At 39.5% G+C, this 25,833-nt stretch overlaps 1 protein-coding gene across 2 annotated transcripts in view; it reads right to left on the bottom strand.

Moving 5' to 3' along the window:
- Positions 1–25,533, bottom strand: part of LOC114052260 (cAMP-dependent protein kinase type I-beta regulatory subunit) — a 247,615-nt gene extending 222,082 nt beyond the window's left edge. Inside the window, exons 1-2 of one of the 2 annotated variants that reach the window (XM_027874785.1) lie at positions 25,462–25,533; positions 23,474–23,658 (exon numbers count right to left, since the gene is read on the bottom strand). In XM_027874785.1, the coding sequence (XP_027730586.1) occupies positions 23,474–23,650 (177 nt within the window). In that variant the 5' untranslated portion in view covers positions 23,651–23,658; positions 25,462–25,533. Of the gene's footprint in view, positions 1–21,547; positions 21,589–23,473; positions 23,659–25,461 lie in introns of those variants that run through there. The other variant, XM_027874786.1, reaches the window with a different exon arrangement.
- Between the last annotated feature and the right edge of the window lie 300 nt (positions 25,534–25,833).

Raw genomic sequence — 25,833 nt, 5'->3', positions numbered from 1 at the left:
AACTGATGCTCAGATGACATGTTCTCCAGGCTTCCCATCATTCTGGTTCTCTCTTCTGAAGTTACTTAAACTTGCTTCTAGCTTTCCCTCCCTCCAAAAAAATGTGGCACTAAAAGTGAACAGTGTATTCCAGATCTGGCAGGATACAAGAGAACTGTCATCTCCCTTTTCTTGTTTACTCTGTCTAGGATTTGGTTTAGGATATTATTAGCCATTTTTGCTGCCACATCCCACCTGGCCCAGATAAGTTTCAGCTGAAAGAACTGGAAGAGGTGACTAATGAGCCCTTGTTATGGCTGTTTGAAAGAGCAGGGGAAATGGGAAAAGTAGGACAAGATTAAAGAAAGCCAAATGGTGACCTGATTGGAGGGGGTGGAGGAAAGGGGAGGAAGAGCAGCAGAGAGCACCAGCCCTGGAGTCAGGAGGGCCTGAGTTCAAATTCAGCCTCAGGTACTTGACACTTACTAGCTGTATGACCCTGGGCAAGTCACTTAACCCCGACTGCCTCACCAAAAAAAAAAAAAAAAGGAAGGAAAACAGAATCTGAAGATCATGGGCCTGGCTACTGTCCTTCAACTATTGAGAAAATTCTGGAATGGACTATTAAAGAGATGACTGACTGGCAAGCATCTAAAAAAAGGAAGTTGGCATTACGAAGATCCTGCATGGCTTAATCAAGAACAGGTCATGCCAGCTTAAGCTCATTTCCTTTTTTGATAGGATTACTAAACTAGCAGATGAGTGGAATGCTGTAGATATAATGCTTAGAATTTAGCAAAGCTTTTGATAAAGTAACTCATAGTATTCATCAGGAGAACAGGGAGAGATATATATGTTAAACGAGAATTTTGGATGGCTGACTCAAAAGAATAATTAATGATTCAATGCCAATGTTGCAGATCTCCAGAGGAGCACAGTGATCTGGGCTTGATATTCTGTTTAACATTTTTATCAATGACTTTGATAAAGGCAGAGATGGCATGCATATCAAACCTGAGAGGGACAGCTAACATAATGGGGGTGGGGGTAGGGAGTAGGGTCCCCCTGACTCCAGGGTCAGTGCTCTCTACCCCTCTTCCCCTCCCCTCCACAAATCTTACACCTCACCTGTTTTTTGGAAGTCTGGCAAGCTAAGAATAGTTTTTATGTCGTAAAACACAGTAAAACTATTTTGAAATATAAAAGCTATTCTTAGATCATCGATAATAAGTGAGGTGAGTAGGGAGAGACCCCTGCAGCACTGAAGGTTACAGATAAGATCCCAAAGGCCCGTAACAATCTAGCACTGGACTGAATAGAAGAAGATGATATTCAATATGGATAAATGTAGAGTCTAACACTTGGGTAGAAAAAAAAAATCAATCTCACAAGCATAAGATAAGGGACACATGAATAGAGAGTAGTTCTGAAAAAGATCTGGCAATTTTAGCCTACCAAAAGCTCAAAATGAGCGTAGTATGATTGTGGCAGGCACAAAAGTTCAGGCTGCCTTAAGAAGGGCATTGCTTTCAGGAATAGTCCCACTGTACTCTGCCCTCCTCAGACTTCCTCTGGATTATCGCATTCTGTTCTGGGCACCAAAAATTTAAAGTCCAAAGGAAGGCAACCCAACATAGTGAAGGGCCTTGAATTCACATGATATGAGAATCAGTTGAAGGAACTAGACATGCTTAGCCTGGAGAAGAAGACTCATGGGGACCATACATGATAGTGGTCTTCAAATATTGAAGGGCTATCAAGAGGAGATGGGATTGGACTTGTTCTATTTTGGTCCTGGAGGGGCTAATACATGGGTTAATTTAATCTTGATGTCAGGAGAAATTCCTAACAATTAAAGCTATCTAAAAGTGGAATGGGCCACTTCAAGAGTTGGTGGGTTCTCCCTTTGTGGAAGTCTACCAAAAACAAACAAACAAACAAACAAACAAAAAAAAACCCTGTCAGCTATATCATAACAGGGGTTAAGTAACAGAGGCAGGAGTGGAAGGCAGATCTCCTGAGTCACTGTCCAAAATTTTTAGGTGCATGACAGCCCGCTGGAGGGAAGGTATTTTTTTTTTTTACAGGAAGGATTTTTTGATGCCTTTAGATCACACCATTTAGATGACTACTTTCTCTGCCAAGAGATCCTATCAACAGATAGGAACAGGCCTTGAGGAAAATTTCTGCCTTGCTAAGCCCCTATAGGGCAGATAGCCATCATCCTCCCCCAAGTAAAAGAATTGAGCTTTTCTTTTCCACATCTTTTCCACTTAAAACAATCCACTAAATGTTTTTTTTATATAAACTATTATTTCATAACCAAGTCATGAAAAGTTCACATCAACTTCACAACTTGACCTTAAAGAGATAATTATCACTTTTAAAACTAGATCAGAAGAAATCATTGTTATGCTTTTACGGCAACATCTGGGCTATTGGAGTTTTCAGCCTGCCAGAATTATAGGCCTTATCATGCTAAAATTCACAGCTGTTTGCTTGAGATGCTGGCAAAAACAAGGCTCTGTCTGTCATACTAAACAGAAGGACAAGACTTTGGAATCTAGCATGGGCAGCACAAATTCTTAAATCATCCACGTCCTGTGACATGCCACTCTTGCCCAACAATTTTCTTCCACTTCCAAGTTTGCAAGCTTTCAGAAAATTGGGAGGTGTGATTCCATCCCACTGGGGAAACTCCAAATCCCAGAGCATTCCAGACAAAACCCAGGTGCAGGTCTGTCTGCAGATTTTTTTTTTTAAGTACTGGAACCCTAGACATAGTTTTAAGGCATATAAAAATGTAAATGGAGAATACTAATTGCCTCCCCCCTTTTTTCACTTGTCTGGCTGAGCTTTCAAAAAAGTATCAAGCCAGCTTGATGATGCTGATTCACAGCTTAACCAACCAGTGACAACTTTAATAGGTTGTGGCCCTATCCTAGCCACTGACCACTCTGAAGGACTCGGAAGAGACTTAATCAATTCTAATTCTATACCTTTAAGTACAGTCTCAGACCTGTGAGATCACACAAATCCTGTATTGGAGCTAAGCCAATTCCCCTAGTTAACCTCATATAACCCATCATCTTCTTAAGGATTCTCTGGCCTGGGGATGATCCAGGGTCCCAGGATGGAATTCCAGAGGCAATTCAAGGCTTGACCTTAAGGGAAGCAAGAGGTAAGACACTATTTGTTAAAATATTCATGCCTCCGCATTTGATTGTTATAAAGTCTGATCTCAGGATACAAGGCTGTAGTTTTATCCCTTTATTCCTGGCTCCAAGAGTCTCAGGTAGCAAAATGAAAAAGATTTCTATCGCCAAGGCTGGTTTTATGTGCAAACAAACAAAAAAGAGAGAGAGGAAAAAAAAAAACCATGATGTCTTAAAAGTACAAAGAACTGAGGTCTATAATTATTTTTCCTCCCCAACCACTAGATGAAGCAAGCCTATCTATTATAGTTTATAAGATCATAAATTTTGAGCTAGATGGGACCTTAGAAGAAATCTAGTCCAACTCTCTCATTTTGGAGATGAAGAGTTTAGGCCCAAAGATATGAATTGGCAGTGCTGGGACATAAACCTTGCCCTTTGACTCCAAATCAAGTATTCTTTCCATTGTACCATGCTGCCTCCTATATGGCAGTTATGAGGTATCTTAGTGTTGATTTCCCAGGCCAGTGATAACTGTGGTTAGTTTCATTTATCAAGGATAAATAAAATGCATTTTATAAATAAGTCTCTGAATCTTAGTCACCTTGGTACCTACCTGGAACAGTATATTTTTAATATTTTTGGTAAAACATTGTGGATTTCTATGTGCAGTTAGGTCATCGAACCCTAAATCAATAACAAAATCTTAAAGCTAGAAGGAGCTCAGAGATTGTGTTCTACTTCTGGTTTTTGCTTGGAGAGAGTCTGTGGGAGAAGGATTCAGCCCATCTTCAGTTCTCACCAGGCTATACTCCTCAGGACTTTTCTTTCATGCCCCAGAAATCTCTTCATCCTGGAAGCTTATTTCAGACCTGGACGGCACCCAGAAGTACTCTTCATGCCTGTAACACCTCCCTCTGAATGAATGGCTCCTCCCAGAACCTTCTTTGAAGGAGCCTAGCAGCCTCTTCCTTTCTCACCAGAATGCAATCCAGACTTCTTTTATCATCAACCCCACACAATAGACCTTCCCCTCACTAGCCTCTCAGGTTTTTTTTGGGGGGGGGGGCTAGGCAATGGGATTAAGTGACTTGCCCAAGGTCACACAACTAGTAAGTGTTACACGTCTGAGGCCGCATTTGAACTCAGGTCCTCTTGACTCCAGGGCCGGTGCTCTATCCACTGCACCACCTAGCTGCCCCTCAGTTTTCTTTTATGTGTTGACTGCAACCTCTCTAAGGACAGGAACTATCATTTTGCTTGTATTTGTATTCCCAACACTTAGCACAGTGCTTGATACACAGTAGATACTTAATAAATACTTGTTGACTGACTGACTGACAGAAAAGAGAAGGAATTAAGCTGAATGAGGCAAAGGAAAATTTTGAAGATGGTTTAGACTTGTAAAGGAGGCCAGAAATTAAATGTGGGAAAGGAAAATTAGAAATATTTAGGAGAAACTGAGGAAAATTTGAAGGAAAATAATTTCCATGTCCAGATTTTATTTCCAATTCTGTGAGAGGTGGTTAGGAAAGGAACAGGATTAAGGAATAAGGACTTAAATAAAGAGAAATATTCAGAAAGAAGGAAAAAGAGGCCATAAATTGGCAAAGCAAGGCAAGTAAAAGAAGTAAAAGAAGTTAAGTAGAATAGTAAGTAAAACAAACCGGTAAATAATTAAAAACTTAGTCCTAAAACAAAAGGAATAAGAGTGAATAAAATTGCTGAAACAAAGCAAAGATTTTAAGTGGGACTTTTAAGATGTTAAGAAGCGGGGTACTTAAATCTGTAAAAAGTTTTAACAGAGTGCTTGGGGGATGGTAAGGTATTAATACCCCAAAACTGTTTCAAAAAGAGGCTAAGAATCTCAATCAGTATGGAGAGCAAAGGAAAAATTTGCAATGACTTGCACTGGATATGCAATGATTTTATTTCTGCCAGTCAAGTGATTGCCATCTATGTTCTAAATGTATGGAAATATGACTTCATTTGTAAAAGGAGCATCACATTTCTTGCCTTCTGAATGGGTCAGGGAGATGGTAGAGGAAAGGAGAAGGTTTGGAACTGAAAATAAAAATTTTAAAGTGTATGATCATCTCTTTCACAAATGAGAAAACGAAGAGATTTCAGAAATGTCTCTTCACACTAGAAGTTATCAATCACAAAGATATGTTCATTTTATAGAAAAAAATAGAAGAGAGCTTTAAATGGTGGAAAAGGCTCTAAGGTGAAGGAGGGAAACCTCGACCTTTAACAGGGGGTTGGAGAGTGAAAGAATATCACACAGAGAAGAAAGAGGAAAACAAAATACCACTCTACAACTGGAACCAAGAAAATGTGAGGATCTTTCTGGAGAAGACAGAAATATACGTTCTGAAGAAGTGGTTGTTTATCTTCAAAGCAATGACAAAGTCAAGGCACAGAAGCTATTACATGAAAGTCAATAAGAAGTCAAAGGTCGAAGAGCAGAGTAATGACAGTTGGTGACTAAGGATTATCAAGGCAGTTACTTCTTTGCCTGACAAAAATAGAAAGGAGTATTGTTTTCCTAGAGTACATCTCCAAGCCACAATATAAAATAACAGAAATCCTCCTAAGACTTGTCAAAATGGATGGCTACTACCATATTCTGCTAATTTGTGTAGTCACACATGATACCGTCAGAAGGAATCTGGAAAATATTACCAAAGTGTACATAGTCTGGGCCAAGAAATTTACATTTAGATATCTGAACCATAGCTTAAAATATAAGGATGACAGACTTGATCAGGGATGGAGTTCACTTAACAAGGACTGGTAAGAATGTCTTTGCCTGGTGTCTTGTAGATTTAACTTCAAAGGTCTTTAAAATTAAAAAAAAAGGATAGAGGATGAAGAAAACTTTCTGGTATATTCAACAAGCTAGATACCACAGAGAGTAGTTACTATAAAGGAATAATACCAGATAAGACACCTGGATATTCGCAGGAGACAATATATCAAAAAAGGAACCAGTAGTAAAATCCATGCCCTTAAATGTCTATTAATGCCCAAAACTTGAAAAATTAGGAATAGGAGCTTGAGGTCCTAATGCAAAGCAATTTGAAATCACAGGTATTCCCAAGACTTGATGGGACAAAACCTATGATAACTATTATTCTGGATGATTACAATTTATTCAGAAGAAACAGGATGAGTAAAATTGGGGAGGTGAAGGATTTTGCTGCAGCACTGTATATTAAAAAGGCATACCAATGTGAGGTAATTCAGGAACCAGTGAGAGGAAACATGGTGGAAAGTATTTGGAAGAAGATCAATGAAGGAAGAAATAGAAGTGATTTTTATTTTTGGAGTATACTATAGACCACCTGGAAAAAAAAGAAAAAATAGATGAAAAGTCTGGGAAATACATCACAAGCCTGACACAGAGGCATAATGTATTAGTGACGAGAGATTTCAACTAACTAAGCATCTGCTGAAGCCCTCTTTCTGCCAAAAGCAGAGCAGTTACTATCTTTTTAACCACTCTCTATGCTAATTTTATCCTGCAAAAGGTGAAAGAACAAACAAAAACTCTTTTCTGGATTTGATTCTCACTAAAAGGAGGAACTAGTTGCTGGAACAGAAATGATTAAAATTTTGGGAAGAACTGTCTCCTCCCCCCCTGGAGTTTGTGATAGAAGAAAGCTGGTCATGCACCCTAGATTTTGGAAGAGCAACTTCCAAAGGTTAAGAGGAAGAAGAAGAATGGGAAGTTAGTTAAAGATGAAAAACTCTCAATAATGAAATCTTGAAGATACAAAAGGAAATGATTCCAGTAAAGAGGAAGAACAGAAGTTGTCTAAAGAGACTGATGTGGATGGGTAGGAAATTTACCAATAAACTTAGATTTTTCAATGATAGTCCAGAAGATAGAACCAAGGACAGTTAGCAGAATGACTGTAAGGGCAGGGCACATGGAGCAGCAAGGTGGCACAATGAATACAGCACCAGCCCTGGAGTCAGGAGGACCTGAGTTCAAATCTAGCCTCAAACACTTACTAGATACATGACCCTGGGCAAACCATTTAAACCCAACTGCCTTCCAAAAAAAGGGGCGGGGGGGCAGCTGGTGGCGCAGTGGATAGAGCACCAGCCCTGTAGTCAGGAGGACCTGAGTTCAAATGGGGTCTCAGACCAGACACCTGACAGTTACTAGCTGCGTGACCCTGGGCAAGTTACTTAACAACAACTGCCTCAACAACAACAAAAAAAAGAGCTAGTTACAGGCCTGTAAAAATAGTGTTCAAAATAAAGTCCAAACCCAAAAGGATTTTTCCCCCAATTACAATGGAGGATAGAGATTAATCAAAGAAGAGATAGTAGGAATGCCATTTGAGGTGGATGAGATTGTGATAAATCAGTACAGAGTGAAACCATAGCTGGCCAAAACTCTCTACCAAAGGGAACGTCCTTTGCACTACAAATGACAGATTAGAAAAGGCCAACAGAGAGTTCCTATCAAAGATAAGGAGACAGAGACCATCTTGATGAATTCAATTCATCTCAGTTCTTCCAAGAACTGGCAGATATGAATGCTGAACCATGGTCAGTAATATTTGAAAGATAATGGAAAATGGAAAGGGTGCTAAATAATTAGAGGATGGCAAATGTCCTAATTTTCAAAAACGGAAGAAAACAGAATTTGTAAAATATAGGCCTGGAATCTTGACTTTGATTCCTGGAGAAAATCTAGAATATAATCATTGAAAAGATGGTTAGTAAATGTCTCAGGAAATGAAGTAGTGATTACAAAGAACTGGCATAGCTTCATTAAGAACAGGTCATGTTGAACTTATTCTCCTTTTTTCACAGGGTTACTAGTCAACTAGCATGTCAAGGCAATTTGTAGATATAGTTTACCAAGATCTTAACAAAGCACTTGGTAAAGTATCTCATCTAATTGCAGTAGAAAAGATGATAAAATGTTAATTAGATGATCATCATTTAGATCAATTTGGAACTGGTTGAAAGATGGTTGGATGTCAACTTGACCTTGTAGAAAGCCCCAAAGCTTGACCCTGTGCTATTTAGCATTTTTATCAATGACTCAGATAAAGGCATAGATGGCACACTTGTCAAATTTGCAAACAAACAGCACTAGAAGGGATAGCTAACATACTGGATGACAGAAATAGGATCCAAAAAGTTACTGATGGGCTATAAGATATAGAACATTGGGCTGAATCTAACAAGATTAAATTCAATAGTGATAAATGTAAGGTCTTACACCAGGACTCAAAAAATCAACTTCATAAGTACAGTTTGGGAAAGACATAATTAGAGAGTTGATTTGAAAAGGCCTGGGGATCTTAATAGGCTACAGAATCAATATGAAAGACCAGCAAAGATGACAGAGTTTTACTTTTTACTTTTAGGAAGCAGTACAGCCCATTTCTCCCTTGCAACCATTCCAACAAAGATCAAGGAAGAGCACCAGACTCATTTTTCAAGAAGCCACAGTGGGTCAATTTTCCAGCAGAGGCCAGAACAGAATGACAGCTAGAGGACTGTGGGCACTGGGGAGGGAGCCAGATAAAAAGGCCTGAACCAGAACCTTCCAGGAGGACAACTGGTCTGGGGCCTAAAGCTATACCAGGACAAGAAGCGGTCACAGATCCAATGAGGACTTGGTCACTCTCACCCCACAGCTGGGTCATGGATCTCTTACAGATGGGCCTGAATCCGTGTTAAGTAAGAAGCAGGAACAGAAAGAATAAAGTTGGCATCTGTATTTATTCTGACCCCACAGCAGAAACTTAGATTCAGCACACAGACCTGAGCTGGGGCTTGAATAACCAAGAAGAAAGCTCAAGCCAGCCAGGAGTGAGCCTGCAATTCTGTCCCTCTGAGCTTGCAGAGCCTTCCATCTTGCAGGCAGGGGTTAGAGCCAGGCCGCTGTAAGTCAACATGAATCAGCAGAGTGAGATGGCCATTAAGAGAAGAAAAAAAAAAGCTTTGTAATCTTGGAATGTATTAAGAAAGGTATAGCTTCCAGAAAAAAAGGTGATAGTGTCTTTACGCTCTGCTCTCTTTAATCCATATCTGGAGTATTATATTCAGTTATGGACATCACAGTTAGGGAAAAATATTGATAGGCCAGAGAGTGGCAACCAAGATGATGGACCTTGAGTCTACATCACATAAAGATTGGTTTAGCTGGAAAAGAGAAGGCTTAGGGGGAACATGAGTCTTCTTAAAGTATCAGAGGAATAATGTGGAAGAGAGAGTACATCTGTTCTATTTGGCCACTAAAAGCAGAACCAAGGGTAATGGGTATAAGATGTAAAAAAATAAATAAATAAATTTAAGCTTGTGTCAGGCAAAAAAACAAAAAACCTTCTTACTGATTACAACTGTCTAAAAGTGAAATGGGCTGCCTCAGGGAGGCAGTAAGTTCCCCCACCCCACCCACTGAAAGTCTGGACAAGGCTAGACCACCACTTGTCAATCATGGGAATTCCTTTCCAGTATAGATTGAACTAGATGGTCACAGAGTCCCTCAAAATCTAAAAATGGTAAAATTTCTCATTTTAGAAATGTGGAAACTGAAACCTAAAGACATTAAGTGAATTGGAGAGTGTCACACAGATAATTAGTGGAAAAGATAAAGCTAGAAAATAGGTCTTTTGACTTCCAGGCTGATTGTCATTCCACTATACCATATTCTGTGATATTCTGACCTACATTAAATTGTGAGGTCCTTGAGGGCAGGGACAATCTTTATCCCCAGTGCTTAGCACAATGCCTGGCACACAGTAGGCTCTTAATAAATGTTTATTGATTGATTGCCATAGACCCAAAACAATATTTTCCATGAGGCCCACCGCCTGATATTTATTAACTTCACTCACTGATTTCTATTACCATATAGCACAATATATAAGTTGGGTTAATATGCCAACCTGGTTACATTTGTTTAAAAATTACAGCTTAAGCTATTTACTCTAAGCGAGGAAGAGTAAATTTGGAGGTCCAGGGACCTGGGTGTGCAACTTGATGGTGCCATTTACTATATTTATAACCTTAAGCAAGTCATTTAATCAACAAACATCTATTAATCAATCACTTCTCCTCTATAATCTCTTCACTGTCATCTGTAAAATGAGGGATTAGACAAGATGACTTCTGTGGGCTCTAATTCTTTGATCCTAAGCCAATTTTCATTTTTTTAAATTAATTTTTTATTTCCAGTGAAGATCCACCTTCTCTCCCTCCCACCACCCCATCACCCCCCCTCTGGAGAAAGCAAGAAAAACAAAATCCTTTGTTACAAACATGCATAGTCAAGCACAACAAATTCACATATTGGCCATGTCCAAAAAAATAAAGTCAGTGCTGCTTTCATTGTTTCCCATTAACAGCTATTTCAGCAGCAAGTTGAGTGTTCTGCTATGAAGTTTCTGAGTGGGGCCAGGGGGTGGGAGTGAGGGGTAGGGAATGGGGAACGCCGCAGGAGCAAGTGTACTTGGTGTATAAACCAGCTCTAATTTAATGAAAAATGTGTTTAACCCCAAAAGGTGAGCTTATATAAGTATTTATCTAGCACTGTTTTCCCCAAAATACCTTGCCTATTTTTCTTCTACACTTTTCCCCATATTATCCACCCCCTCCCACCTTCAATTCATTCACTCTCCACCTATTCAAACCTTACCCATCTTCAAAGCTTTGATCAAATCCCACTTCCTCCTAAAGTTTTCCCTGACCATCAGTGCGAGGTCACCTCACTTTGCTGAATTAACCAATTTCAGATCTCAGAGACACATCATTCTACAGATGAGTACACTATTGAAGATTAAGTGATTTGTCCAAGGTCACACAGCTAGTAAGCAACAGAGCTGGGATTCATGCCAAGGACCTCTGTGAATTTGGAGATCTTTTCACTGTGTCGACCATAAATACTTCTTGTCTGTACTACTCACTAGGCACTTAGCAGACAGTCATAAAATTTTAGAATTATAATGCCTAGGTTGCCAGTTCTTTTAAATGTAACTATCTTGTTCAGCAAATAGGTTAAAAGCCTCCCGAGAGCAGGAACCATCTATTTTATGATTTCATCATCCACTGTACCCTCTAAGAGTCTGCAGTATATTACCAATGAACAATTACACCAAAGAAGTAGAAAATAAGTCATCTGAGGGATTTATGGCCAGAAAATGAGGTGACTCATCAAAATAAGGGAAAATGGACAGACAGCCCATTTACTCCACCGGCATCCAAAGAATATCAAGAGACCCACCCCCCCTCAGAACATCAAGCGGCCACTTTATGGAGAATTTATGGGAAGACATGGATGAGTTGAATGGGAGAAAGTACAAATGGGCTGTAGTCAGTGCTCTATATCCATATCCATGAGATCACAGGTTCATCAAGGTATTAGAACATTAATATGCCTAGCATAATGCTGGGTAGTTAGTGTGCACTTAATAAATATTTATGGAGTGACACATTGGCGGGCACTAAGCTTTTCTCATCAGGTTGCCCTCGGGATTTCTCCATCATGCCCCAGAAACCTCTTCATTCTGAAAGGTCATTTCAGCCCTAGAATTCACATCTCAGAGGTACCCTCTACCCTTCAACCTCTCTCTGATTGGATGGCACCTCCATTGGAAGCACCCAGGCTAGCCATCTCCACATTTCTCACCCAGCTCCATCAGCCCCTTCCACCTCCCCACTCTTACTTCCCCCGTTTTCAGCTTTCTTTTATTCTTTTTCTTCCCGCTTTAGAATATCTCTTTAAGAAATTTCCTTAAGGAGACTTTTTTTTTTTGGCTTCCATTTGTATTCCCAGCACTTAGCATAATGCCTGGCACAAAGTAAATGTTCAATAAATACTTGTTGACTGACTGGTTCAAAATACTAAGGGCAACAACAACCAAAAAAATTGGGTAAGGAAAACAACTCAGAAAGATAAAACAATAATCAATTTGAATATGGAGTTCATTTGAAATCCAGCTCAGATTTCATTTGCAAATGACATACCTTAGTCAACAAGATTAATCATTTTAAATTTCCATTGGCTATACCCTGACCCGACTAGACTAGTTCCCTTCAGCTAGGCTTTCATATCCAGACATGAGGAAAAAGTATTAGGACTGAAGAGATTATATAAAAGGAATACCCCTTTGTTTTTCATAAACCCTCCTGGATAATGGTATAAGATATTAAATGATTTTAAAATATTGTTGTTGCATATGCCATATAATCACTACCAGATTGGGGCTGTTATAAATTTCAAGGACTGGGAGGGGCATTAAAAAAAGAGATGTGTAGGCCTTCCAGTTAAGCTAATATCATTCACTTGGGTTAATGGAACACAAAAGGGTGAGAGAATAAAAACATATTAGACACAGATTGATTCCTAATCCACACAGATCTCCAGTCCAGGAAATAAGGCAGTCACCTTTTGGAAATCACCTGAAATGTTTACTATACAATTAGTGCCTTTTGATTTATAGCCTCTCTTAGGAAGTTTTGAAAACCAAACAATACCCCAGCTATTTGATTAAATGTGTTCACTAAAATAGACTGCTTCTGTAACTGACAACAAACATTTCCCAGACTGATTACAATCTAAGAATAATGGTCAAAGGAGCAAAAAAAAAAAAAGTCATATCTCACAAGCTATGAGCCACTAGCATTTTGCGCCTGAACAAATAGGAATCTTTTGTCTTTTGTCTGAGAGATAAAACCCCTGCAGGGGATATGCTGCTCAAACCCACGACCTAATTATTAAATTTTCAGTATGAGCATTTACACCAGCAAACACTACAGATTAGGACTTGGTTTATTGTTTTGTTGATTGCTTAGACTTAAGAAAGTAATGAAGAGGGGCAGCTAGGTGGCACAGTAGATAGAGCACCGGCCCTGAATTCAGGAGGACCTGAGTTCAAATGTGACCTCAGACACATAACACTCACTAGCTGTGTGACCCTGGGCAAGTCACTTAACCCCATTGCCTAGCAAAAAAAAAAAAAAGAAAGTAATGAAGAAAATGTTAATTCTGCAAATTAAGCTCAAACGTATTCTGGAGAACTGGCTATTAAATGTTTGCCAACTCAATTTAGCCCTTGAGGATTTTCCCTTAAGTAGTCTGACATGATGGAAAGGGGGCAGCTAGGTGGCACAGTGCATAGAGCACTGGGTCTGAAGTCAGGAAGACCTAAGTTCAAACCTGGCCTCTGATACTAGCTGTATGACCTTGGGCAAGTCACTTAACCATGTTGGCCTCAGTTTCCTCATCTGTAAAATGAGCTGGAGAAGGAAATGGTAAACCACACCAATATCTTTGCCGAGAAAATCCCAAATGGGGTCATGAAGAGTCAGACATGACTGAAAAATGACTAATGATGATGATGGAAAGAACACTGGTTCTGGAGTCAGAGGACATGGGTTCAAATTCCTCCTCCGATGTTTGCTGCCTGTGTCCCTGGACCTCAGTATCTTCATCTGTAAAATAAGGAGGTTCTACTACATGGCTTGGTGGAGCAGATGGAATCAGAAAGATCTGAGTTCAAATCCAGACTCAGATACTTAGTAGCTATGTTACCCTAAGCAAGTTACTTATCCCCTATTTGCCTTAGTTCCTCATCTGTAAAATGGGAACAGACTGGAGAAGAAAATAGCAAACCACTCCAGTATCTTTGCCAAGAAAACTTTTGTCCACAGGGTGTCGCATAAAGTCAGACATGACTCAACAACTACCACATGGCCCCAGAAGTCCCTTCTAAGCTCCAGACCTGGATCCTGTGAAACTGGCAGATACAAATTATGGAATCTGGAGGGTTAACACATTACTTAACAACTTACCCCATCCATTAAAAAGAAATCCCCATCATGTGACAACGCCTCTAATGCTATTTACTATTTTAGTATTTAACATTTAGTATTTTAGTCTTGTTTGGCTTCTATTACGCCAGCAATGCTATACCCAAGTAAATCCAATCTTAGGAGTAATTCATTTAGAGTTGTCATAAATTGTACTCTAACTTTTTTTTTAAGCTGCAGATCTCATAATCGATGAAGGCTATCTAAATTTCACATTTTATAAGACTCCATACAATTTATAAACATCTGCCCTTCCCACAGACTTTGGCTTTATTTTTTTGGAATTACTACTTTTTTTTTAAATGTATATTAAATACTCCAAGTCATTCAGTTACAAAAAAATAGCCTTTACATTTTAAATCAATATGCCACAAAATCATTCTTTCTGAAACCAGACAGAACAGAGTCCTAAGACATGTAAACCTGCTTCATGAATCTTGTTGAAATCTTAGCCTTGGAATAGGCACCAGACACTGTCAGGCCTGGGTGAGGGAAGCGCCTGGCTTGATATTTTTGGGGTTTGTTGGTTTTGTTTTGTTTTGTTTTTTACTTAAAAGACCCCTAAGTAAAAATTAAGTGAAGATTGTGTTCGATCAGTAGATTCTCCCAGCAAAAACCTCAAAATTTAGATTGGTTTGAATTCTCAGAAACTAATTTAACTGTTGCAACTTGGCCACTCAGGGAAATTTGACTTTCCCACCAGCAGACAAGTTTTCTAGTCCTAGCTTTGCCAGTGATTAACTGTGGGACCCTGAGCAAGCCTCCCTGGGCCTCAGTATCCTCATCTGCAAAACGAAAGAATTGGACTAGATGATCTCTATGGCCCCTTCTAGCTCTCATTCTTTGCATTCGTCCAGCTTACCATAAAGAGAGAGTTGGGAGGACTGTTATACACACACACACACACGCACACACGCACGCACACACATGAGAATTTATTACTTTGAGGGTAAGAGAGGCTTCAGTTTTGCAGCCTTATTAATAAGAACTCACATTTATTATTGTTTTTATAAGGCCCTTTATATATACAGTGTCATTTGATCCTCATGATAACCCTGCAAGGTAAGTAGTTCAACTTTTTTTTTAAATTTGGACTTTACTTGTAATTCTATTACAGGCCACTACAATGAGGAAATGCCTTCTGCCGGTGGAGTTCCAAGCACAGGGGGCTGCTGCACAATTTAAGAGTCTTAGACAGTTGTCTGGGGCACTGAGGTTAAATTATTTGTCCAGAATCACACAGGTAAGTATGAGCCAGAGGTGGCCCTTGAACCCAGGCCTTCTTTATGTTCAGGCCAGCTCTCTAACCACTATGGATATCTATCTTTCCAATACAAATTAATATCCGAATTAGACCTCATCAAGTTGAAGGGTTTTGCCCAAGGTTATACACATCACTTAGGTAGTTAAACCAGGATTCAATACTGGATTTTCTATCTCCAAATATGGTGATCTTTCTCCTAGACCACATTGGCTCTGATATAACATTGCCCCCCCCAAAAAATTGGCTCCTCTGCCTCATTTGAAGTGGGGAATTCCAGATACCTTGACCTCAGCCCACCCTACCTATAAGGGTTCCTACTCTGGAGGTCATTTTCAACAGGAATGTGAGATCCCAAAAAAGGATGGTATGGGCCAGTCCAAATGGGCCTTATTAGCCATAACGATACTGTCATCAAGCACAATACGTAACTGAAAAAGACACAGAGCAAAAGGCTGCCTATGAATGAAACCAGCTAGACAAAGAGATGCTCATTCGGTCCAATTTTTTTCTTTTGTTAAAACAAAAGAATAGGGGGCCAGCTTTTCCACAGAACAGCTTAGAGATCATTTTGTCTAATTCCCTCATTTCACAGAGAAGGAAGATCAGCCACAGAACAGATTAAGTGGCTTGCTAAATATGGCAGAGTCTGGACCCTGGACCTGACTCCTAATGTTCCCAATGTTCTTTCAGCTAGGCTGATTTAAGCTTTCTTCTCTCATTCCCCTCCTCCTTGGTTTAAAATCCAGAGGGGGAAAAAAATTCCTTTTTATAATCTAAACCTCCTAATACAGTATATCACCATTCTTTAATTTAGTCCCTAGAATGAGAAAATCTGGGGTGCCAACCTCTCTGCTTAGCTTTTCTTCCTCCCCTCTACCACACACACACACACACACACACACAAAACCAACCAGAAAAAACAAGATCATTATCTCCCCAGCAGGGACAAAGTGAGACAAATAAGCGAAAGCAGCATTCTCTACCATTTGACGTCATTTGATACGCACATGGGGTGAATGTGAACAGCTGTTGCCTAGGCTACAGGACCTGTGGTTCCTTCTCTAGATAAGGGCATTCATCCAATCTAAGCCTCCTGGGACAATTGAAAGACAGTAGCACTAAATATTCGCATCTGATCATCCTGCATTGCTGGTAGGATTTTAAAGAGAAGGCTAAAAGCTGAGACGAAAATAAGATTTCTTTTTTCAGCCTATTATCACTTACCACCAAATACTGACCACCATCCAGTTTATTCAGGATCTGTCAAGATTTAAAGATTAAAGGTTTTGCAACCAGTCAGAAGAAAATGAAATGTATGTACAAAACAAATTTCCTGACATAAAAATGAAGCCCAGCTAGGAACAAACGGTGGTGGAAAACAAGCCACTTAGGTGCATTCTTAGTCATCATTGGAATAATCACAAGATTGAGAAGGAACAGTCACACGTTTCTGAATAGTGCTGGAAGGGTTTTTGTAATGTTAAATTAAAATCTCTGAAGTGGATTACTCCTACCACAGTTGTTTTTCACTCCCTGAAGGTCTACTTAAATGCCAGTTTGTAGATAAGGTGAATTTGGCAAACCCTCTCCAAGTTAAACTGATTCTCCCATACTTTTTTTTTTTAAATAACTATAAAAGTTAAATGCACCAACTTATTTGGGGAAAAGATTAGAAAATTGGAGGGCAGGGGAAAACTTCAAAAGGAGTGAGGAGAGGGATGGTCCCAAGGCACTGACATTTAGAGAGTAGCAAAAATTTAACATATCCACTCTTTCACATCATTTAAGTTCAGTACCAAGTGAGCAAGAATAATTAGTTTAAAAGGAAGCTACCAGATCAAATGTTTTGCTCAAATACCCTTAAGTGAGCCACTCCAGTAACTAATCCATTCTCCTACTCAATTCAATTTGTCACAATCATCTTGCATTATTTTCCCAAAGATGTTCTGAAGGGACCTAGCCGCTAACTTCTAGGAACATTCCATGCTATTTTCCAGCTGCCAAAATTACTAATTACAACTTGAGGCAAGGGTTAACACATTTACTTCCTTGAGGGGAGGAACTGGACTTTGCCTTTTGTTATCCCCAGTGCAAAGCACAGCCCTAGGCACTTAGTAGGTGCTTAACAAATGTTTGTGATTAATTTTGCCAGATATATTCATGTATTTTCCCACATAATTTATAGAGCATCTGTCTCTATAGAGCCTGTGATTCTTTCCACCTAGTCATATAAAAATATTAATCACCATCATCAATTTGACTTTCACACAAAAATGGTGGATTCTCCGTTCAAAATTAAATCTGCTTCTTTTCCTGAGTCCCTTTAAATTTTAGAAAGTGGCAATGGATGAAAAGTGTGGTGTATTTGCCTTGTCTTTAAAATGGAGGATAGGAAGGAACTAGACTAGAGAATGTTGTCAATTGCAAAAGCAGATAATTAATAAGCTCCTAGGAACAGAGATTACATTAGCTACAAAACAAAGACTAAAATCAGTTCACTATAAAAAGCTTCTGGGCTATTCCTACTTTAAGAATCTTCAATGAAAAGGGACTATCAAGGTTTTGCAATGTGAACAAAGGTCAATTAAAGGGACAAAATTATGATTTTTGTTTTATGTGGTAAATTTAATTTTACAAGTAGGTTCTTATGGATCAAGGGCTCCAAACTTTTTTTGTGCTATGAACCCTTTCGGAAGTATGCTGGACTGCTTTCTTGGAATAATAACAGTGGGGGGGGGGGGGGGGGGGGGGGGGGAGGTGGTATTTAATTCGCAATTAGAGGAAATTCTGAATTTCAGTTAGAGGTTAGTAAAAATAAGATGTAATTTTTTTCCCATTCAAACACAAAGGCCCCTTGAAGTCTATCCACCGACTCCAAGGTAAAAACCCCTGTTACGCTTTTTTCTTGTTCAAAACAAGTAATGAAAGAATTTTAAAGTCATTTTATAAAGATCTTGGGAAAAACTAAAATATAAAGAAAGTCTAGTTAGCAACAAGAGATCCTCTATAACCCTGTATGATAATCCAAAAATTCTCTGATTCTTCTGGTCCTGTTCCCTATTAAAATTGACTCTCTCCCCTCTGGAAAACCCCTCTTATAGCCTTTTCTTGCAATTTCTGGAAGCTTCCACACTTACACAAGAAGGCTATCCAATCTCTGTGCTTGTGACATCATAGAAAACCAACCAAATTGTGCTGGAGCTACAACTGGGCGGTCCTTTTCCTCCTCAAACTCAAACTGCCCTGACTGTATGTATATGCTCTGGTTCTGGTGTGGAGGTGTTGGAGACCTGCTACAGTCATATCCTTCCCTCACTGCTCCTGCTCCTATTCCCACTCCTGAATGTGTATTTCAATCTTCAACCTTTAAGCTTTCCCTTATGAAAATTATGACAGACCCAGAATAAAAACCTATTGCTTTAATCATGTAAAGACCTGATTCTTTTGCAAAAGTTCCCTTCAGTCTCAAAATGGTTGGAAGGGGCTGTGACTTCTTGATTACCTCTTCTCTCTGCTTTGAATCCAGTTTTACCATTTCTGGGAGAAGGAGTATTCTTTAGGGTCAGAATAGGGTCCAGACCTGTAATTTTAGCAATAAAAGGAATTCCTGAATGAAGACATTTCCTCTACAAACACAGGTCAGTACTTTCTTTACAATTTATAGTCTTAGAGGGTTGCCTTGAACATTGAAAGTTTAAGTGACTTGCCTAGGGTCACAGAGCCAGTCTTCAAGGTTTTCCTGGTTATGGGGCCAGTTCTATCCACCTACACTACAAAGGCCTCAAACTCCACTTGGCATCTACTTCAAGAAGCCATGATAATGTGAGAGGTTTAAAATGCATATCTTCCTCCATTCAATGGCAATAAACCTTCAACTAATCAGGACTTTTTTGGAGGCTTACCAATCCTCTTTCCTTTTCTGGTTCAATATCAGTTTTCATTAAGAAGAATTAAGGTACAAATGTTCCCTATCCAAAAATTCCTTTTGCTGACCGTGTATCTATTAAAACAAATCTTAATATAGAACTCAATATAGATCCCCAAAGAAGAAAGAATTCTAAATGTAGCATTTGGCCCAAGACTTAATACTAAATAGCTCCTGGACGGCACCATGAACAAAGTCATTTTCAAAAATCCTTTCATCATTAAGTTATGTAGAAGCAAGCTGAGAAAGGGGGAGCTAAGGATAATGGGCTACCCAGTCAACTGAATAAGAGGGACCACCTCTCCAAATTGAATAAATCCTCATGAAATTTTTTCTGAAAATTCATTTCTTTGGAAAGATTATTTCTCTACTAGTAAAATGTTGACCAACTGTTCAATGTATGCCATAAGAAGAGTATGTGAAGATCCTGAAGGAAGTTTTTCATTCAACTTAATCTAATATCTCCATGTTTCACATAATAATAATAACAAGTATTTATATAGCACTTTAAGGTTTGCAAAGCACTGTATATATGTTACCTCATTTGATCCCCACAATAACCCTGTGAAGTATTATTACCCCTATTATTACCCCTCAGATGAGGAAACTGAGGCTGAGAGAAGTCAAGTAATTTGTACAAGGTTACACAGATCTTGAATCCATCACCACACTGTCAGAATGTAGGCAGGTAGTATGCTTCATTATTGGTCCTTTGTAATCATAATTGGTTATTGCATTGAGCAGAGTTCTTAAGCCTTTTAAAGTTGATTTGTGTCTCCCATAAATTTTTTCAAATCCTCCCACAGGAGTCTTCCTGACTCCAAGGCCAGTATTCTTACTTACTGAGGCAACTAGTTAAACAGTTGCTCAAAATTTCCATTAAACTACTTCTAGAATTTTGTCTTTTAATAATTATGGAGATATAGCTACAGCTGATAGAAATAGATATAACTAAAAATGAGGTGGGTAGATAAAGATGTGAATACAAGGGCTAACAGATAGACAGTCAAGAGTGCTATATTGGTATCTATAAATTTTTAGGGAAAAGGCTTAGTGGAAAGTTTTGAGAACACTGGACAGATCTATGAAAAAGCTATGAGAGACATAATCAATTTTGAAAGGCCTAAGAACTCTGATCAATATAATAATCAACCATGTTTCCAATGATGAAGCATGCTAGCTACCACTGTCTAACAGAACAGTGATGTTTCAAGAGGCAAAACAAAGAGTGGTTGATGAGAGAATTTGTTTTGCTTACCTATGCATATGTGTTAGAAAGATTTTATTTTTTCTCAGTGGGAGGAGAGTAGGAGATGAAGAAAATAAATACTTGCTAAATGCTTGTTAATGGGAAAAAAAACATTCATTTAAATCTGTGGGAAAATACGGACCAGTATCAATCAAACAGAATGAGAAGGCATGGATGGATTTTCCTTTACCCAAATGGAGAGAATATACAAATCAGTGTGATCAGAGACCCATAGCAATGAAGAAAATTACATCAATTCGTCAACCAATTCATACACAACAACAATAGTCACTTTCACTTTAGTTAATGAAGTAGTTCTAATTCAAAATTGGTTGCCATCATCGGTGAGTTTCCCTGAGAATATGCTTACCTGAGAGAACACACAACCAAATAATCTTCTTTTAAAGGAAAAAAAAAGCAAAATCCTTTCCTCATGCATTAGTTAGGGTACAGTAAACTAACATAATTTCTCATTTTCTATCACTTGCAAAGGTTTGTTCAACACTAATAATCATTAGAATATCCACACATTCAACACTGGCCATCAACATAGTATGGTGTTCCATGTTTAACCATTACCTTTCAGAAATGCCCTTGGTTCTCTGAATGGTATAGTATTTTCATAAAAAATCTCTTTATGAAGTGTGGAGTTGCACTTCATTGGTATGGATACAAGCAAGTATATTTATGTCACCAAGTCAGGTAAATAGTTGTGCAACTGATCAGGTTGGAAAATCACATTTAAACAAAGAACTGATAAAAAGATATCTACAATCTTCTGAAAGGCAAATCTCAACAGGAAAAAATTGTCTTTGTCCCCAGTGATGTTATTAGGTCCCAAAAAATGAGTAATACAACAGTCTTAAACATTTCTTAATAAGAAAACTAGCCAATAGTTAGTTACCTTGATCTAGCTTCAGCTCATACAGATTTGACAGAACTGAGGTACTCCAACTGAGTCTCCTGAAAGGTTATACCCTACTGCACCTACCTTTGTTTTCACAAGCAGTTATCCTAGTCTCTATAGAAAAAGAAAAAATCCTAACTCACCCAGGTGTCTGCCACTGCCCCACCATAATATATCTGCCTCTGAACAAAGCTAAATTGTTTTCATAAACCTTAACTCTTACCATTAGGATTCTTCTTAAGAAGTCTTCTTCACTGCAGCCAGAATAGTACTGATAAGACTACTCTGCTTTGGTTACATGCCTTACCCATGAAACCTGACACCTTCTCTAAAATGGACTTGAAAGTAGGTAACCTTTTCCTGATTCTAATACAACAAATGTCTCATATACACACTTTAGAACATAGCGCACAGATTTCAATATGTAAATAATGGAATTCTGCAAGGACCTTAATGGTCTCCTAGTTGAAGCCATGCAGTGAATATATAATAGAACATTATGCAAAGCTAATTAATGAGTGTTGGGGTTTAAGCATAAATCAGTTTAATTAACTTCAGTCTCTATGGTATTGAGATTTGAAGTGGGAAATGGTTAATGGTGATAGCCCTGTAACATTACCTACCTGTCTCTTCCTTTCTGGTTCTGAAGGGCATGACAACATACCCTACAAAAACCTAGAGTGGAAAACATCTTCTTCCATCCCCCTTCTTGATAGGATTTCAGGAGAGAATCTTTGAGCCACAGCTAGCCCCATATATATATTGCTGCTTGCAGATTTGGCTTTAAAATAAGCAGTCACCTACCTGGTGTGATTTACAGGGTCATTGGAAAGCCCTCCCACCCCCATTCAAAAATATCTCCTCCAATGGCTCACCAAAAGGGCCAAAATTCTTTCATTTTTTCATTTGGTGAAAAGAATTGTTTAAATCTAGAAACAAAAAAAATGCAAATGCTACCAAAAGGGTAAATAACCTCTATTAACAGGTATACCTGGATTTATTCATCAGATAAACAAGAAAGGCATCTGAGGCTCTGAGGGCATGGGACTTAGGACAAATTTTGATGGTGGGATGTAAAGGAAAAGAGGAATTTAGAATGTGGGTACTGCCTGGGGAAAGATTTGGGACTGCAGTAGGAAAGCTGGACAATTTTATGACTGCATGAGAACACAGGGATATGAGGGAATGTACCAAAAGTTAGAAAGAACACAAAAGGCAGTGATGAGGCCTTGCTACCTATCTTCATACTTCTAAGTGAAGAGTATATAAGTGATTGAATAGAGAAGTTGAGGGCACATTCTTCATTCTCAGACAGAATGTGTAGGGATATGTAGTTCCTTCATCACTTTTCACCCCCTATGAATTGAGGGAGCAGGGTCCTCATTCTCCTCGTGAAAGAGAGAAATGCTGGTGGGGTTCTTCAAGTAGAGTATGAATCTTGGGAAATTCATATACACTCTTAACTTCTACTGCATACATATGCAGGAGATTCAATTCACTATGCATCTATTAGCCAATTGCTGTGTGCAAACAATAGATAATAGGATAGGGCATAAATATAATGATAAGCATATAAGATGTGTTCTGAAAGATCTCATTTTTTAAAATTTCAATTTAAGTGTTTCATTATGAATTTCTTTCTTCTATGTGTTTATGCAAACCTTTGGGTTAATGGAGACTCAGGTTCCATATAGCTAAAAATCATATTTGGGACTGGGGAAGAGGAAGAGGGGTATTCAAATCAATCTTCTTTGAACAAAAATATTCTTTGCAATATCAATGGTCAGAAATTTCTGAAGGATTGAAATCTGGTCATCTTGGCCATTTTAACAACACATTTGTATGAAACATCAGTGATTTCTGAAAATGGCAGAAGGGAAAAAAATCCAAAGGTAATCAACCAAATACTGGTCAATTCGACAGCCATTGTGGCTATTTGCTTTAAAATACATGATGGTTTGTCAAAGTTCTGCACTTAATTTTACAGCTTTCTCATGGAGCCATTGAAAATTCACAAGCAAAAAAAAAAATCTTTGGGCATTTTAAGCTAAATGCCAAAGGGAATTGCAGAATGGAAAGAAAGGTTAACTCAGTATTTTATATGAGTACATCTGTAAATGGAAAATAACAGTCAGTTCAGGCTACTGACCTTTTCTAATTTTTCAAAATGCTCCCGAAGAAATTTCATGGGACGGTCAGGTTTGGAGATGCAAAGGTTTACAATGCACTCTTTCAAAAGCTGTTGAATGTTATGCTTCTGGACATAGAGCTCACACCCTTTCAGGCTCTCATCTTCTTCTAGGTTGTAGGAGGAAGAAGAAGCCATCTTCAAACCTTGATGAAAGAAAGGAAAAAAAAAGAAGAGAGAGAGGTAGGAAGAAAGGGAGGGAGAGGGAGAGAGAAGAAACAAGAAAAGGAGGAAGAGAGAATATGGAGCGGGGAAGGAAGAGAGAGATGGAATGAAAAGAAAAAGAGAAGAAGAAAGGAAGGGAGAGAGGGAAGAAGAAATGGTACAAGAAATGCTTTTGAATTTTCTTCTTGGAGATTTGACACTACATTTAAAATATTTTAAACAATTTTTTAATAGTTGTGGCCATTTGAAATGGATATCATCAAAAATCAACAGCATTTTCTTCCAAATAATTTAGCATTTAGTAATTCCCAGGAGGATAATATGAATGATTTCTGTGAGCTAAAAAATAACTTGATTTTTCTTACCTCTAATCCGATACCTATGGAAAGACAAGAGATTCTTACATTTTCATTAGTTCCTAAATCAAATAAATAGAAGGGATATTCTTTTGAACCAGAAAGAAAATGCTGAGGTTGAGGTAAAGGAAGCAGTGATGCCTCCACTGGACTATGGCAGATGCAGCAAAGATCCCACAAATACTTGCTTTGCACATATGCAACACTCAGTTTTTAAAAAGACCGTTGTGTGAGACGATTAAATATAGTCACAACCCACAGCTTATTGTATCAAGCTGTGACAACTCTAAGAAGGAGAAAAGAGGGAGCAAGTCTGGAAAGATTTTTTAAAAAAAATTTTTTTAATGTTTAATAGTAACCTATGGAATAAACAGAAGCATTTTCTTTGTGTAATAATCTACATTGTACATCATGAATAATAAAGACAAAGAAGGGATCTGTGAGAGGTCATCTTATTCATCTCCCAGCCTGAAGACAGGAAGAAATTTAAATTATAATAGATAAGACTCTATTTTATTTTTTTTTCTAAGGTTCCAGAATTCGGTTTAACAAGCTTCCATACCAATGTTTAAGAACTCTGCATGAGGTTTCAGAAAACTCCAGTCTCCCACCAGCATAGCTTCAGGTTTATGAAGGCTAAGAGAAATTTGGCTCCCTGTGGGTAATACACAAGGATTAAACCTTAAAGCTGCAAGAATTCCCAAGGAAAAAATCATTTCCATTTCCATCCTTTTCAACACCAAGATCAGTCCGCTACATTCCTTATATTATCCGCAAGGGAAGGGACTGGGAGAGAGCAAAAGACCGTCATTAAGAACTGTATGGTAGCTCACTTCCTCCCCGAGGGACAAAATGGGGAAAGCCCTCTGTGGCCTTTAGGTCCCACAAGGGTTGAATTATTCTTTTCAATGTCTCATCCCCTGAGTGTGTGGTGTGGGGGTGGGGTGGGAGGTATGTTTTCATATGTCAACCACAGATCTCCAGCTTTTTTTTAAATCTCCTATATTGGGGGGGGAGGTTGGAAGAAGGACCCTCTTCGTGGCCTGGCGCAAGCTGAATTCCCCACCCCCTAAGGCATCCCTCAAACTGGAAGTGCCGGGGAGAGGGAGGCAGGAGGCTCTGTCCAGTCTGGGGAGGCGCCTGGGGCAGCAGCTCCCCAGGCCGGGGAGTGGGGGGGGATGGACAGCTGCCGGGCAAGGACTGCGGTTTCTATCCGAATCCTACGTCCTATCCGCAGTGGTGAGGCTGGGATTGGGGGCGGGGAGGGGGGTGCAGTGGGCGGTGGTGGGAAGGCAAGCAGAAGAGATGGGAGTGGGGGGTTGGGGGATCAGATTCCCCAGCTTTGATGGGCAGCCGCGGGGCGGAGGGGCAGAAAGCCGGGTTAAGGGGCTGTCAGAGGGGCAAGGGGAGCAGCCGCAGGGAAAATACCTGGATGCGGTGCAGCGAGAGGACGAGCTCAGCGGCGGCAGCACCCAGAGCAGCGGCGGCGGCAGCAGCGACGGCAGCGGAGGCAGCTCCGAGCTCGGGTCTCCGCACTGCAGCCGGCTCCCAGCCCCTCCTCCCTGCAGCCGCAGAGGTTGTACGGCGGACAGCAGGGCGGGCTCCAGCAGACTGTCCGCAATGGGAGGCCCCCTCTCTCGCTCCCTCCCCGCCCACGGCCCCCACCCCCGCTCCGCCCTCCCCTCCTGGCTGCAGGTTAACTGCCCCTGCGACGTACCCCAGTCACCCCCCCAAAAAATATTCTTCCCGAAAGTCATTCACCAAGGCTAGCCCCCCCTTTTTGTGTCCCCCCCTTTCCTC

This window comes from Vombatus ursinus, unplaced genomic scaffold, assembly GCF_900497805.2.
Source record: "Vombatus ursinus unplaced genomic scaffold, bare-nosed wombat genome assembly UNPS02014807.1, whole genome shotgun sequence".
NCBI classification, from domain to species: Eukaryota; Metazoa; Chordata; class Mammalia; order Diprotodontia; family Vombatidae; genus Vombatus; species Vombatus ursinus.
Note: the sequence above shows the minus strand (reverse complement) of the source record. Positions and strands in the feature narration are given on the sequence as shown.